We start from the raw sequence: 14,811 nt of genomic DNA on the forward strand, positions 1-14,811 counted from the left end.
AAAGTGAAATAAAAAAGAAATGAATGTAGCCACGTGGCGGAATATGAGTGGCCAGGAATGGAGATTAACAGTACACGACAGTGATGTTTGCTAACTTACAATACCTTGAGAATTGCATTCTGCCCCCTCTTTATTTAACATTATTACACAACCAACCCCAAACGTTTTTCTTCTTTTCCTTTTTCTCCTCTTCGAATCATTGCGGTCTTCGACCTTCTACGCCCTATTCCTATTAGATTTTCACTAATATTTTTTACAATAAAAACACTAATACTACAAAGAATTTCCATCACACAAGGGTGTAGCCAAATTGAGAGAGAAAGGAAAAAAGGTTTTTCATAAATAATGGAAAAGAAAACATACATTTTTTTAAAAAGAAAATAAAAGTGGAGTTTTCGATTTTTTCTTCTATAATAATATAGAATAACTATCACAAATTTTACTTGCAATAGTTTTAAAATATATTGGAATCACAATTTTGTTGTATTAATATATTTTTAAAAAAAAGTAATTTATTTTAACAAAATTATATATGAATCTGTAGCTCTCTCTATTTAACTTCCCATAATAAATGAATATATAGCAAAAATAGTATATTTTGATTTATTTATTTATTATGTTTCTAAGTATAGTACTAATGGGGTCTACGCTCAGTGAAGGACCAACTTTTGAATGGAACCTCCTCACTCATCAATCTTTAAGAACATAAAAGCTTTTTCTAAAAGAATTTAATTTTGTTTAGTTGTTCTTCAAATGTTTCTAAAAATGATTACTTTAATATATGATATAAAATTAATATTACAAAAATATGTCCATTATTCCACCTGTGTCTAACTCCACAACCCCATTAAATAAAATACTTATATCTAGAAGGAAATTTTTTATATAATTTCTTTAAAATGTAGTATGGGTCACTATCAATTATATAAGAAAAACAAATGAAAGAAAAAGGGTTTTACATTAATTAGAGACATAGTTGGAAATCATTTTTAAATGGGGGTTTTTCTTTTTTGGTTGTTATTTAAACATATAAAGAAATTAAATAGAGAGTAATAATGGAAGTAAAAAGTAAATATAAAATAAAATAAAAGGAGTGAATAAAATCAAAAAGTTAGGTGACAGTGTAAATGATATATCCTTTAGCACTTATGCTTAGGCATGCATTGCAAATGTCATTATAGTCCTCAAAATTTCAATCTCTCATTTCTCTCTTTCTTTCTTTCTTTTTTTTTTTATTCAAATTATTAATTATCACTCTTTTTCTGTTTACCTCATAAAATAAAAATTACATGGTTATCATCAAAGGTGACATCACATGTGTATGTATAATAAAAATATTGACGTAGTAGGAATAATTCTTTTCTACGACGGTTATGGTTGAAAATTAAAATCTCCAAATAATAGTTGAGTTTAGTACACTTTTAACGTGAGTAAAAAGATTTTCGTGAATAATTTAAGTTCATTGGTAATAATGTGAAATGTTTGGTGGTGTTTAATTTTTTTTCGTGCGAATCATTCTTCAATATCATTTTTTTTATTTTTTTAAATTTATTCTTGATTTGTATACATTATTGATTAATATCTTAAACTAATATATAATTGTATCAATTTAATTCCTTTAACAATTTAGATGGTTGGTAGTTTTTTTTTTTTTTTTTTTTTTTTAATTTCACTTGATTGCTTAAAAAATTCCCCCAATTAAATTATTTTTATTTCAAAATAGTCCTATCAAAGTTAGCAAGAAAGTTATCACTAAAGTCTTTATAAATAGTAGAGAAAAATAAATAAGACAAAAAAATCCCATACAGTATAAAAAGTTAAATAAAAATATTTATGAATATCGTAAAATTTTATGATATTTATGAATATTTTTAATATTTTTATCATTTACAATCATTTTGATATACTGAAAGAAAGTATGATATATATTTTAAATTATAATAGAATCTACTTCAAGATATATAAAAATTTAACAAAGAGTTTAAATTAATTCACCATTTAAGTAGAGAATTTAAAATTTTTACAAAATAAAAAGTAGATTTAGTAATATCAATACAAGCCCAACCCTTACATACAGCCCACAATTATGTAATTCAGCTACTAGGCCCAATTGGAACTGTTAAATGGTTAATTATAATTTGTATATTTCAAAAGGATCAACTATATATATATATATATATAAACATAAAAGTAAATAAAAAAGAATGAAAATTGATGTATTAAAAAAGTGGAAACAATTGACTATACTAATAAACTAAATCAACAAATAAAATAGAACAAAAATTTGCATTTGAAAAATGACCTTTGATCAACATTGTCGGGATTAATAATAGTGAAAGTTATGAGATTTCATATTGAATAGTCAAGTAGAGATGTAGGTTGTTTAGATCTTAATGTAATGTCATTTTCTCACATAATTATTTACTCTTATAATATAAACATTCAACTTCACTGCTTGGTAGCATAAACATGATTCAAATTATATACTACTAAATAAAACATCTTCCTATAAAGAACATTTGATATCATCCCTCAAAGCCAACAAAAACAAATTGCTAAATGCCAGTAAATATAAATTAAAAAGAAATTGAGCATGCCAATTTCCATCATATACACATAATTAAATTTTAAAAAGACAGCCTTCCCATCAAATTCTATGACTTTTTCTTCTTGGAAATCACAACTCATTAAGGAATTTTTTTTCTCTTTGCTTTTATCAAAATTTTGTTGTATGACTATGACAGCACATTCATTGATTGAGTTAGAATACCATAATAATTATATATAATAGCATGTTTACCCAAATTTGATTAATTAATTAATTAATTAATTAATTAATGAGAGAGAATCCAAAAGGGAAAATTTTAATTAAGTAAATGGTTTGTGTTTGGAAAAGGAAGTTCAAAGTCCCATGAGAAGACCCCAATTGTACTTCAAATTAATAAAAAAAAAATAGAAGGAAATTAAAATCCAAAAACTCAGAACAAAGAGAGAAAAAGAAAAGACCCAATGAGTTTTGAAATTAAAAAAATGAGAAGAGGGGTGGATTAGACAGCTTTGTATTCACTTTTGGGAACATAAAGATCTGTTTTGGTAAACTAATTTAAAACATAACTTAATCTCTTTCTCACCATCATGTTTTCTCATTCCATGTGCTCTGCCTCTTCCTATTTGGATTAATTCATTTTATTCTTTATTCTTCTAATTAAATTCATTGGTGTTGATAAGAAGAGCTTGGTGTTGTTATTCTTGATATCAATACTAATCTCATAATGTTCTTTTAAGTTATTTGTTGTTTACATATGAAAATTAAGATTGAAGAGTAGCTTTGTAGGGTGGATTGTGATAATGATCAAAGATCATATTTGAAGAATAAGAATGAGGCACATGATGATAATGGCACATGTGGGTGTCAATTAGTTGTAAATGACCAAAATCTCAAAACCCTTAGCTTTGATTCTATTTCTGCCTTTTTCTCTCTAATTAATTAATTAATTAATTGATGGACCACAATCTTTGTTGATTAACTTTTCATTTTTCTTCCTTAATTTAATCATTAAATCATTTTCTTAATTTTCCTCTAGATATATAGGATATTCAAGCACCTATGATATCTTGTTTTTAATTTATTTGGTGAGATTGGGGATAAGAGAGGTCATCAACAATAATGAAAATATTGTTTAAATTTCTTTATATAATTATGTTTAATGGAACTTTCAAAAATTTTGCATTGGGATGCAGACATTAAATTATAATGATTTGATTTTAAATTCAATGATATGTTTTTTCTTTTTTCTTTTTTTTTTTTATGAAAAAGAAAATTATAATAAATACATGCATAAAGTAGCATAAGGTTGACTAGGTTGAATTATGCTTGCATTAATGATATCTATTTTACATCATAATATCTAGTCTTCTCATTTAATTAATTAATTAATATGTTGCCTATAGTATAGATCTAGGTTGTATATTTATAATTATCATATAATATAGGCATTGTTTAAAGTTTTTGTATCTTTTTTAGCAAGGTTGGAAAAAAATATATCTTTCCTTTCTTGGTCATGAATTTATTTGGTAATAATAACTTTTATATATGATTCATCCCATGCTAATCAAAATTCAAGCTATAATAACAAAACTATATTATCAACCTCACCATTACATGTTCCAATATCCTCTTGCGATCTAATCACGTTATTTAATTACTTGTCTTAAATTACTTTTAAAAGCGAAAATTATTCATACAAACTAACACAAGTTCTTTCTGTATGTTTTGTCATTACTCACACGTTTCCTAGAAAAAATTTCAACAAATCATCCAATATAAAATTGCTCCAAGTTTCTATGATTGAGTCATAGGAAAAGAAGGTGCATCTTGCTGGTCTAAATAGTAACTTTTAATTCTTTAAGTTTTTTTTAATCAATCTCATTCAAATATGATGATATCAGTGTATTCATGTACTCATTCTAAACCTGGGTGTTACATGTCCACCAGCTTCGTCTTCATTTCTTCCTGAATCAAATTTTACTAAAAGCGGATCCACTTCAATACCATTGGTAATGCCTCAAGCTCAGGGTTAGGATAATTCAAATTTTGCACCTAGTTTTCCCTCATTTTTGCGTATTCCCTCTAAACTCGATCACATTGTCTGCTTGTCTTAAATCACTTAATCTAAAGGTAAATACTATCCCCACAAGTCAACAAGATTCTTTCAACATATTTTATCCAAAAGAAAATACACACATTGTTGGTATAGATGATAACTTTAAATTCTTTTGAGCATTTCTTGACCATCCTCCCTCTCATCGCAAAGTGATATCCCGATTCATTCATGTATCTCTCGTAAACTTAGGTATTACAAATTTGAACAAATTAAGGGATTGTTTTGCGAGCATCTAATATGTGTTTTGTGGCAATAAATATTTTTTAGAAAAATAAAAAATATCAAAGTGTATCGATCAAAATCAACAAACCACTATAACAATTCCATGACTCTTAAAATGACATCGTTAAATTAACACCACATATATGCTATCAACCTAGGTTTATTCCTGTACCCACACATTGGAAATATATCTATCTATATATATACATACCTAGTAAAAGAAAAAGCCTTTTGAAGTTACGAAATTGTAAAAATTAACTCGTTCCAAGTTATTTCAACATTTCAAATTCTCCCAAAATGAAACGTGACAAAGTTAGAGAAGTTAGAAATGATATTTTTAAATTTAGCATATAATGATTATTAATTGAATGGGCATTTCTTCCAACTAATATATGATGATTATGTTGATATGAAAACCAGGAAATTAAAAATGATTAGCCTTTCACATTATTTGAGCCTTCTAAGAAGAAGTATATATTATATGTTATGAACTTCAATATATTATTTATCTAATAACACCTAATGTTAATATACTTTAATTAAATTTTTGGTTTCGAAGTTTCCACAAAACCATGGATGTAAAGCAAAGGTTGGACATATTAAATATCAATTTTCTTAAAATTAAAGATTAAAAAAAAAAAAACTTAATTAAACTAATGTAGATTAAGATAAATAATTATAATATGTGGTACTAATTGTAATTATGGTACCTTGCTTACCCTAATGTTATCAAATTAAAATAAATGGTTTCCTTTTAGTGATTTAATAACCTTTTGTTATTAAAATATTCTTAGGTTTGCGGCGATATTATCATTACAATTTTTACTTCTTCTTTACTCGCATGTTCATAAACCTCCTTTTCATATATATATATATTTCTCTTATTAGTCCATGTCCAACCAAAATTAATTTAGCTTCGTATTGGTATTTTGAACGTGATCATTTATAACATTTGTACTATTAATTGTTTACCATGCACATCAATTATTTTCTTAATTGAGTCGAACGACAAATTGGAGATGTATCTAAGTGTGGAACTGTCTCCATCAACAATCGATCAACAGAGATAGAACTCGAACAAAAGCAGTAGAGAGTTAGGTTATGATATCATATCGACTTTGTATATTTTGTTTAATAATTAACTTAATCATAATAGCTTACATGTAAGAAAGAATAAATAACAAGAAAGAAAAATAGTAAAAAGGAATTTTGACAGGTACTATTTAGAAACATGAACTATATAACCTATTTGAAGCTTTTTAGTAAGTAATGTTAAAAAAGAAAAATGGAGGCAATGAGTAAAATGAAAGTTTTAAAAGGAATTTTTAGAATATTAAGAGGAAAAATGGGTTTAGATAATTTATGGAGAAAGAAAAAGGGGAAAAGTAAGTACATAAGTTTGTGTTGATGCTTTAACAACAAACAAAAATGGGCCCAAAGTAGTGGGGGAAAGATGAGGCCCATATGTCATTTGTAAAGCAAAAGTTAATAGAGATTTTTCTTGGACTACTTTTCCATCAAATTAAACAATGCATGTGCTTTATTTCTTCCTCATCTTTGGGCCCAAATACTTTTCATGATCCATATAAAATTTTCCTCTCCTCATTTACTCCACCTTTTCTATTTATTGTTTTTTCAACGACGAAAACGGAAACGAAAACAGCTATATAAAAATATCACGAGACATTATCATTGTATCCTACTCAAAATAAGGAACATAAAAAATCTAGAATTATCAATCCTCTAGCACTTTACGTCCAACACAGTACCTCAAGTTATGACTAAGAAAGAAACGACTCGTAGCTCGTAGCCTCGTTCCTTAACCGAGATTTCAGAAAAATCGACAATAAATTCATTTAGTTGATTTTTTTCGTCAAACAATTAAGATATTTAAGATATGGATGGATGGAAGAAAAATGTAGAAAGTGGTTTGGATAGTTTGATATGTCCCAACCATTATTTTGAAAGCAATGTTGGTCTCTTAATAAAATTATTTATTATAAATATCAATACCCATAGTTATCGATTATGAAAATGAAAAGGTTTAGTCTATTATTATTTTTCTTCTATCAATAAAATTTGAACTATTTCTGTTTCAAAATATTTTACCATAAATAAACTGACAACTAATTATTTAAAACTAAAAGGTAACTCTTTTTTTTTTTCCTACTAAAAGGTAATTATTTCTGTTACGAAAATCACTTCAAATTATTGAATAAATTAGGAGACTAAAAATTAAGAATTTTTTCAAAAAGTAGAAAAAAGGAAAACAAATTACCTTGGTTCCATGAATTTTTTTCTCTATTTTTTACAATTACCCTTAAAAAGTTAGTTAAAGTATAAGTGAAGTTCATAAATTTTAACATTTGTATTAATTTAGCCAACTTCTCGAACATTTGTGTGTAGTCCCTATTGCATTTGAAATTTAAAAATCAACTAGTTCATTCTTTTTAAACAGGTAATTCCTTGTTTGTGTTAGAGAGCTGAAATTGTAAATAAATTTTGAGTTTTTTTAAAAAAATGTAATAAATCGGTAAAATATTTATACCGCATAAAACAATTTCAAAAACAGATAAAACTCGCAACCATAATAGAAAATTAAAAAAATACCTCAATCAACATGCAATTAATCAATCACACACGTGTGAGCAGTATTGTTCCAAATGTTCGTGTACTAGTCTAAATGGATGATCTATAATTGTTTGTCATGATACACGATCGTGTAATTCTTTTGAATGATAGAGAAAGACTTCAAATCTAAACAATTGTGTTTACCATGTTAAACGATCATATTTATCATAAAAAACGATCGTGTTGATTATAATAAACAATCATATAGTCTAATGTAAATGATCATTAAAAACTTCAAATCGATCGATCATAAAAAAAAAAAAGTCTAAAAAACAAGGAAGAAATCATAAGAAAGAAAGAGAAGTGAGGAATCATCACAATAATCAAGAACAAGTATGAAAATTATGAAAATAGTTACATGAGCCCTAAACATTTTTGGGTTTTGTTACATTTACGTAAAATATTCATTTTTTTTTTTTCTTCTTCGTGAAAACTGAAATTTTAGATTAGGATACAAAATTAAAGTTTAAGAACCAATTGGACAATTTTTAAGTATAGACCATGATAGATAAAAATTTGGAACTTCAAAAATTAAAACTTACAATTTAACCGTAGAATGGATTGTATTTCACTTATATATTTTCTCTCTTGAACAAAATAAAAATGAGGAACCATAAGATTATCATCTCGGGTCTATGATAAAGTATTTCAATGACCAAAAGATCAAATCAGTTCATGAACAGATTAAGAGTGGTTTATCCATAACTCCTTTTGAATTTTAAATGAGACCATGTAATAACGATGTCAGATCTTTTCTAAATATCCGAGTGTTAACTTGTTTGTACCTCGACTATACTAGTAAAGACAACCACCATAACTTACTGACCACTGGGCCAACTACATACAGTTTCGTGATGAGTCCTTTTCCAGCAACAATATTATGTGAAATGAAAAAGATATCATGAAATGATTGAGCTGTGTATTAAATGATATGGGGAGGCCAAAATAGCCTAGAAGATAAATAGAACATTGATGTATAAATATGGCAGCAGTACTTCAACAAGTATCACAGATTGGAACAATTGTATCCTATGTTAACCGTAATAAGGAAGGAGGCAAAAAAGGTACCTAAGGAGGGGTGTCTAAAATGGGTTTGTCCTCTACGTTTCACTCTTCGGCTTCATCGTCGTCTTCGTCTCCATTTTCCTATACATGCGTCATCAAAAAGTTTGAACAATTACTTTTGATCTTGTAGATAGGCTATATGTACAGAGCAGTTTTAAGCAACAATGAAGTTGCAAAACATTAGACTTCGATCAAGTACAATACTTCCACAATGAACAGATTTAGAAGCTTTTAACTATTTCCCATCACTTCTAGTTAACTAGATGAAGGCTCAGGAATGATTGTCAAAAAGATGTATGTGATTCATGAATGGGAAGAGAGCAGGAGACAGACCCAAAAGAACATTAATGAGTGCAATGGTGAACGTGAAATCTAATCTTGTTTACCTCATCATCTTCCCCATCAGAGTCCTCTTCGTCTTCATCAATATCCTGAAAAGAAATTAGAAGAAACCTCATTTTTCTTGCTAGCAAAAACTAAGACTTCCATTAAAAAACAAAAGACAACCCTAAGAAGAGCCCAAAGTACGACTATGTATACGATTGAAAGAGAAACATCCAGAAACAATGAAAAAGTAGTAATAAAAAAAAAGCAGTGAAAATTCACAACATTGCAATCTCAAACAAAATTCCCAAAACAGGAATGTGTTAGACCTCCTATAATTCATCGAAGAATAAGGCATAAGGAAGTTAGCTGATACATAACCGAATGTGAGGATCATAAGGAAGAAGGGAGTCATATTGTAAATAAGTTGGGAGGGAAAGTTAGTTTTGATATTGTAAATCAGTTCTGTGCATCCTTGAGAGATAGGGTAACAGATTGGTGAGGGAGAGTTTGTAACAATCGAATACTCAATTCGATTCGATTTCTGTAATTTGAAATTCAGCAGTAGCAATAAAGATCTAAAGACTATTATATAGATTCTGTGTTGGATTCTGAGTACCAACGAATGCAACACATCACAAGGGTAGAGAAGGTACAAAAATAGATGGGCTATTTCCAAACTGCTACACCTTTTCAAGGAGAATACATTTCATCTGACAAATGTATTCGCCTGTCAAAGAATGCAACACTAGGGTAGAAGGTAGACACCAAGTCTTCTCAATGAATCTCACCTTCTTGGCCATCTATCGTCGTGAAAGATTTCTCTAGTCAAGCTTTGTGAGAAAATTAATAGAAGGGGAAAGCAACAGAAGCACAAAGATGGAAACAAGGACAACTAGGCACAAGGAACCAATAATGAGGCCTCCCCAATCCAACTATTCTCCTAAAAACAAACATGAGAGCTGGGAGATGTTCCCAACAGAGGCATAGTGAACAAAGGAAAAAAAATAGAGCCATTCATGTACAAGGACCGTGGAAACTGCCACTACTAACTTTCTTAGAGTCACATTTGTTATGATGCGTCCCTTAGTCACCATGATAAAAGGATTGGTATTCCAGACTTCAAAGTGGGGTAAGGAGCAGGAAAAAATAAATGGCAACTTAGATTAATGGAACAGGGGGTGTCTCCACAAGCTGAACAACTGAAAAATAAAATGAATGGGTTCAAAGAATAGGTAAAGAAATATAAAACAAAGACGAAGGAGATTACATTGTTGAAATATTTCAAAGGATTGGGCCATAGGTCCTCTTTAATTATCTCAGCAACCTGCATTTAAGTCAAGAAACCAAGCACGTAAGTACAAACCAAAAAAGCTAATAGACAAGACATTGTTGCATTTACAAGCCAAACGTTTATATTATTATGGGGCAGAAAGATGTTCAGACTTACTTCATCATGAAGCTCAGTGATATCTTTTTGATCGGTTTCACCAAACCAACTGAAGAAGCTGCATACATCAATATTGTGATGAACAATAGAAAATAAATATGCTAAACATCAATATTTTTTGATCGGTTTCATTGAGGATATGAAAGAATAAATCATTGAAGTTGAGTAACAGCTCAACAGTAAAGCATAACACCAGCACGTATTGGAAAACCAAAAGTTTCTTCCTTGAATATCTTTTAATATACTAATTAAACTTTATGTTGAATACACGGATTTAAAAATTCTTAAATGATACTATTCTACACTAGTGGCCAGAAGACTATTCATCTATTGTAGCTTTGAATAATTTTCTTTCGGTGCATTGAATAATTCATTGCACCTGTCAAGAATAAAACAATTTTTTTTAATAAAATGGTACATTAAAATTTTTCGTGGTATTATTCTATTTTTTAAAGGATCAATTTCTAGTTAAAAATATAACTCTTCATTTGATACCTAATTGGTTTTTGGCTCTCAATGTATCAAACAAATTTCTAATAACCTTTTTTTTAAAAGAGGTTATTGTGTATTGTGTTCATAAAAAAATAGAATCAATGAACTGAATTTAGATTCTCCCACAAGCTCCCCTTCTTAGGTAAAGAAAAATCGAGGAATAGAACAGTAGTATAGAAGACGAATCTAAACTCCTTGATGCAAGCCCCACTAGACTCGAGTAGATACTTAGTGGATCTCCACTCCTGTAGTTGGGTCATTGCAATATAGGTTGGATGTCTAATGATTGAGGCGGTAATGATAGAATCTTGTACTTGAATCATAGCTCACTTTATCGAAGCAACGGGAAAGAAGACTGAAACATGCCACTGAAAGATTCTACGAAGCAGAGGCAAAGATGATGTACGATAAGAACAAGAGTAGGTAGGGTGGGCAACTGGTCAGATCTAGTATTGATTATACATGGATGGTAATTTGAGCAGACAACTCTCTTAGGGTCCACGAATCAAAGACGGTAAATGACATTACAGAAGAGGTGAAGCCATTGAACCCCTTCAAACATAGAATTGATAGATGACCAATTATTAAATAGTATATAGAGAGAGACTTGAATGAAACTAAGTTTTGAAACTTTTTAGGTTAACATTAAATCAGAAATGTATAAGAAAACTAAATGGTACACCACCCTTTTCACATCTTTCTGCTTAGCCCTGCGGTTGAGCTGAAGAGATTATTTTTCAAAATTAATCATAATTGTTGGCTTATTAACCATCATTAGTGAATCTTTACCACACAATTGAAGAAGGTAAAGCATTAGTTGAAAGGGCAGCACGTTTTAAATGTGTTAAACGTTTACAGTTTCAATTAAGGGAATTTCAAGCACTGTTTCGCTAGAGGTACCCAGGTCATTGTCAAACCTTCAGGTCCTGTGACTTTGTTCAAGATGGATGGAATAAAAAAGGAAGGGGTAAGGAAGCACCTGTCTTCAGCCAGCGGTCGTTTCTTCCCTTTCTTCTCACCATTAACTCCGTTTGAGGCACCCTATAAAGATCACCATCGGTCATTAATTTGATCAAACAAACAATTGGAATCATTATTTTGATAGAAATAACAGTTACCGAGCCATCCTTCCACTTGATTGTTGTTCCAGTAATTTTAATTGCCCCATCTTCAAAGAATGTATATGTCTTCTCTAGCTTTCTATCTTCAAAATAAGGGTTCTCATTGAAACTCTGTAATTTTAAGGAGTTCAGTGACAGATCATTATCACATTCTGCAATTGAAGGAAGATACCAAATAGGCCAAAAAAAGTAGCATATGAATGATGAAAATGGGCAGACACATTATAAATCAAACAAGTTAGCTGAAGCTTACAAACATGATGGAATAGCCCATCTTTACATCCTTTTGATCCTCCACTCCAAGAGAATCTAAATGCCTAAAGATCTGTGTCAAGAATAAGAGACCAACAGACAAATGTTAAGAGTACATACTTGCACACATTTTATTAGTACAACATCAAAAGTCTCTTTAAATTAGGATTTCAATGTAAATTGAGTATAAAAAACTTGCAGAAATATCGATTTTTCATTCAACCCACAATTAGAAATCAAATAGATTAAAGCAAAATACCTTCTGATCTTCTTCAGTCAAAAGATCACAAAGTGCAGGATGACTCAAGAACTGCAAAAATCAAGCATTGGTCATGTACATCAAAGGGGTAAAGAAAAGTAAACAAATTATAATAAATAGTTGCACAAATAAAATGCCAATAATAAACAGAGCACTAACAGCAGTTAACCAAAAGTCTGGAATAGTTTTGATAACTTCATTCCGTTTCACATAGACAGGCTGCCTTATCTCATTATATTTCTGTTCAACTTCCAAAACTTTGTCACCTGCTTCTTCATTAACCTGTGGGATGCCAAAGGATCAAGGCTAAGTACAAGTCTACTTATTAGATATTGAGTAGAATGATGTATAAGAAATTGCATTAAATCAAATATTGGCAGAACATGGCCATGGTGATGAATATCTAGTACAAATTGCCTACCAAGTCCTAGATTTATACTCATTTTTAGATGCCTAGAACAAGAACTCAGATCATTTGACCCAATAATGAACTCCTTAAAATCTTGAATGGAAAAGAACTTCTATTGAACTTGGGAATCATATAAATCATTTGTTCAGCATAAAAGATAAAAAAAAATTGCCAAAAGGAAAATTCTAGCTATGTAATAAAGAAAAAACTAAAACCTCATACCACTCCTTCACAAAACAAAAACAAAAAAACAAGGTGGGACAGGGTAAACCTACTTACGAACATTGCAAACATCATACGACTGAAATAAAGATGTGTCTCACAGTGTTTTAGAAAGACCACTGAGTCGTGTGCCTAGGCATGCTTAGGTCCAAGGTCGGGCCTCTGCACATCACTTCAAAAGGCGAGGCTTCCTTACCCCACTTGAGGCGCAAGCATTAGAACCTGTGAGGCATGCTTTAGAGCCTTGAGTCTAACTCGCTGCCCCTCTTTTAAATAAAAATCTAATTTTTAAGAAAGAAACGCATGAAAATTCTTTCATTTTCAAATAGGAATGGGTATCTAATTATTTTAAGCCTTTCGTCACCTTATTATTTACCAGTACGAATCTCCGTCATATATATATATAACTTTTTACATTTTCTTTTGCAAACCTCATAATAAGAATTTAAAAAAACCACACTTCTTTTCTCTCGTGACTTCCTTGAGCTTTAAAAGACTGAGAGATACATTCTAACTACAAATGCTAGTAAAAAAGAAACAAAATTATTTTCCTTCCAAAACAAATTAGTTGCCCATGACAATGGGCATCCCTAATTAACATAAAAGCATCAAATTGTAGGATAAAGACCTATAGAATTGTTCAAATGAATCATAACCTAACACTTTCTGCTCAGAGAATTTAGATTAAGACTTGACACGTTATAAAAACCAGGACTGGCGTCAATTTAACACAAGTACAGTTCAGACCGCCTAAACCACCCTCATTCCAAACAAGAATCATAAACCAAGAAAACTAGCCCTAATCGCACAATTCCATCCGTATGGTAATAATAATTTTTTTTTTTTTTTTTAAAAAAAAAGAAGCTAAAGAAGCAAGGTGGAAAAAAAACATCTACCTAACATAATTGAGCTAACATGAAAGTTGATGTAGAGAATTAAAGTGGAGAAAACGCAAATTTAGAATGATAGGATAGGAGAAAAATGGATGCAGAAAGTAAAGGGAGAGAGAGAGGGTGACCTTCTCGAGTTCGTCTTGAACCTCCTGTAACTTCTCGATGAAATGGACAAGCTCGACGTCAATGTGGTCAGGTTCGTCGGAGGGCTTGGATTTTTTAGGCTTATCGGCGACCATTTTAGAGGCGGAAACCTAGTTTTGGGAGGGAAAAGACGGTAAGTTGAAAGAGAAAGCGAAGGGAATATAAATATGTTTAGTTTTTCGGGGGGAAAAAGAGAAAAAAAAGAAAAAGAAACTGAAATGGGCTTAACGAGGAAACGGTAGTTGCTCTCTCTCTCTCTCTCTATTCGTACGCACCAACGATGAACACACTATCTTAAGTCACAATCACTTATCCTCCAACTAAGCTAACATTTTGCTTATATCACTTACTCCATTCAACATTCAATCTTCATCAAACATAAATCCTTCCTAAAATCTCAATTTTTATTTTTTAATTTGTATATTCTTCCCCTTTCTCTGCCCATATATATTTGTTTTATATACTATCTTAGAAATTTATGTGTAGGGCCTGAATTGTTGTCACTAAATTCTTAACAATTTACAAGTGTCGATTTAGAAATTGATTTAGAAATTAAAAATGTTTCTTAACTTTATATCTAATCAGTTCATAATCTCAAATTATATCTTAAAATTTTGAGCTCTTAAAATGGTGACTATGTATCAATTTAAATCATAAATTTTT

At 30.0% G+C, this 14,811-nt stretch overlaps 1 protein-coding gene across 1 annotated transcript; it reads right to left on the reverse strand.

The window, feature by feature from the left end:
- Positions 1-8,400: 8,400 nt before the first annotated feature.
- On the reverse strand, positions 8,401-14,392 carry LOC101212820 (NAP1-related protein 2). Its single transcript, XM_004148644.3, has 10 exons — positions 14,130-14,392; positions 12,640-12,762; positions 12,481-12,531; positions 12,223-12,294; positions 11,967-12,080; positions 11,828-11,889; positions 10,357-10,414; positions 10,177-10,233; positions 8,969-9,013; positions 8,401-8,663 (listed from the first exon to the last, which is right to left on the reverse strand). Exons 1-10 carry the CDS (start codon positions 14,241-14,243, stop codon positions 8,625-8,627), a joined length of 735 nt encoding a protein of 244 aa, XP_004148692.1. The 5' UTR covers positions 14,244-14,392; the 3' UTR covers positions 8,401-8,624.
- Between the last annotated feature and the right edge of the window lie 419 nt (positions 14,393-14,811).

The sequence above is a fragment of the Cucumis sativus genome, chromosome 5 (genome assembly GCF_000004075.3).
Source record: "Cucumis sativus cultivar 9930 chromosome 5, Cucumber_9930_V3, whole genome shotgun sequence".
NCBI classification, from domain to species: Eukaryota; Viridiplantae; Streptophyta; class Magnoliopsida; order Cucurbitales; family Cucurbitaceae; genus Cucumis; species Cucumis sativus.

What these genes read in the sequence shown, in the direction of transcription:
- LOC101212820 (XM_004148644.3), bottom strand. Translation starts at nt 14,243, where the DNA reads ATGGTCGCCGATAAGCCTAAAAAATCCAAGCCCTCCGACGAACCTGAC. An exon ending in CGACCGCTGGCTGAAGACAG is followed by an intron (nt 10,415 to 11,827) that starts GTGCTTCCTTAC and finishes TGATGTATGCAG; the next exon opens with CTTCTTCAGTTGGTTTGGTG. An exon ending in CTTTGAAATATTTCAACAAT is followed by an intron (nt 9,014 to 10,176) that starts GTAATCTCCTTC and finishes ATTTCTTTTCAG; the next exon opens with GATATTGATGAAGACGAAGA.